Source organism: Echinops telfairi, unplaced genomic scaffold (assembly GCF_000313985.2).
Source record: "Echinops telfairi isolate 266 unplaced genomic scaffold, ASM31398v2 ScPeMD7_5868;HRSCAF=6743_0, whole genome shotgun sequence".
In the NCBI taxonomy this organism is placed as follows: Eukaryota; Metazoa; Chordata; class Mammalia; order Afrosoricida; family Tenrecidae; genus Echinops; species Echinops telfairi.
Genome location: NW_022109767.1, coordinates 13,546,754 through 13,548,343, shown reverse-complemented (window position 1 = coordinate 13,548,343; position 1,590 = coordinate 13,546,754). Strand labels below are relative to the sequence as shown.

Here is a 1,590-nt window from a genome sequence, read left to right as displayed (position 1 = left end):
GGTGAAATTCCAATACGGGCGCCAACGCTGAGGTCCGGTTTCCGGGGACTGAAGTTCCAAGACGGGCGTCAAAGACGAGGCCTGGCTTCCGGGGACGTTTTCGAGGGACGCACTCGCCCCGCCTCTTCCGGTCGGAGGCTGCGCGGCTTCCGCGGGCCCGCGGGCGTGTGCACGCCGCTGGCTGGGTCTTCCGTCGCCTTTGCCCCATTGGAACTGGGCCCACGAGGACGGCACCATGGTAGGTGTTTGCACGGCAGGGAGGGGCAGCCCGGTCCTGGCGCCGTGGACCCCCGCGGCGAAGAGGGGGCGCGTGAAAGGGAGCCCTTTGCAGGGTGGAGCGGGGCGGGCGAGAGGGAGTCACCGGGTGCTGAGTGCGCATCTCTCGTCTCGTGCCCAAGTTTTCGTGGGACCCCCGCCCCCCCCCACACACCCATACACAATTACAGCCCTGGTTGGGGAGTGCGCTTCGCGTCGGGTGGTAACTTCAGTTCAAGGTCATCAATTGTGAAAGTGGTGTTTTCTACCCCCCATAAAACTTTTACACAAATCCATAGCCTCGGCAAAAGGGAAAGCTCTACTCTGTTCGGTAGGGTGTCGGTGAGTCAGACTAGACTCGAAGGCAGTGAGTTTGATATGACTCGTTTCTCCGGTCGGTTTCTGGCCCGGGTCCAGCGAACCCTGTAAAAGTATAATTGCCCCGTCGGGTTTCAGAGGGTTGAAATCTTTCTAGAAGCGGATTGCTGCGTCTTTTCCCCAACTGCTAAGTTGAAACTGCCAACCCTTTGGTTAGCAGCCCAGCATTGTAACCACTGCGCCACCAGGGCTTCTAAGGTTTTATCGCTGCCCATACGGTGGCTATGTAAATTGGCTCCTTCACATCTTCCATTCCACTCCTAGTAACCGCCCAAATCCCCACCACAGTATTTGAGAGGTCAAGGGCATCCAAATTATGCATCAGTAATTCCCTTTTCTAGTAGTTCTAGCACATGTTTATGTGCCAAGACATTGTTTTTGCACTTGATGTTATATGCTTGAGTATCATTCTTTTTATGTAGGAACGTTTTATATAATTTTTTTCCTAATGTGTTTTTAGTAAAACCAAGATTTTAAGTGTTTACATTCTTTTAAAAAATTATGATAATCTAGCCACAATAGCTTCTGTCTTCTTTATCTACCTTTTTCTTTATGTGCCTGTCGTTTTAATTTTTATTTTTGTATACATTTGTGCACATCCAATTTACTTGCTTGTGTGTTTTCCAACCCTTCATAATTATACTTTTCTTTCATGGTCTTTTGCTTTTCAGGATGGAATATTTAAGCAATTACGTGTGGCAGTGTGAGGATGATTGTCATGCAAGATTGCAGTCGCCCTTGACAGAACTTCACTTTTGTTCAGCTGTACAGTAAAGGATATGTCTTGGTACAAGAGTCAAGAGAGTAGCAAAGGGCTCCATTCTGATTGGTACATTTCAGTCCACATTTTTCTGATGTATTTGAGCTTAACTTTTTGGGTCAGTAAGCTTAGCTTGGTACTAGAAATTTTTAAAACTAAATTCTGTCTCAACTGAAAGTTGCTAAACTTTCAGTGTA

The 1,590-nt window shown here is 48.2% G+C and overlaps 2 protein-coding genes across 3 annotated transcripts in view; one reads left to right on the top strand and one right to left on the bottom strand.

The window, feature by feature from the left end:
* TKTL2 (transketolase like 2) overlaps positions 1-237 on the bottom strand; it is a 12,413-nt gene extending 12,176 nt beyond the window's left edge. The window contains 1 exon segment of the mRNA XM_045295756.1: positions 17-237. Coding sequence (XP_045151691.1) covers positions 17-237 — 221 coding nt within the window.
* The window catches only part of TMA16 (translation machinery associated 16 homolog), a 32,214-nt gene continuing 30,778 nt past the window's right edge, over positions 155-1,590 (top strand). The window contains exons 1-2 of one of the 2 annotated variants that reach the window (XM_045295765.1): positions 221-238; positions 1,305-1,462. Coding sequence is in view for 1 of the 2 variants with exons in the window: in XM_045295764.1 (XP_045151699.1) it covers positions 236-238 (3 nt within the window). In the remaining variant the exon portion in view is untranslated. Of the gene's footprint in view, positions 239-1,304; positions 1,463-1,590 lie in introns of both variants that reach the window. The other variant, XM_045295764.1, reaches the window with a different exon arrangement.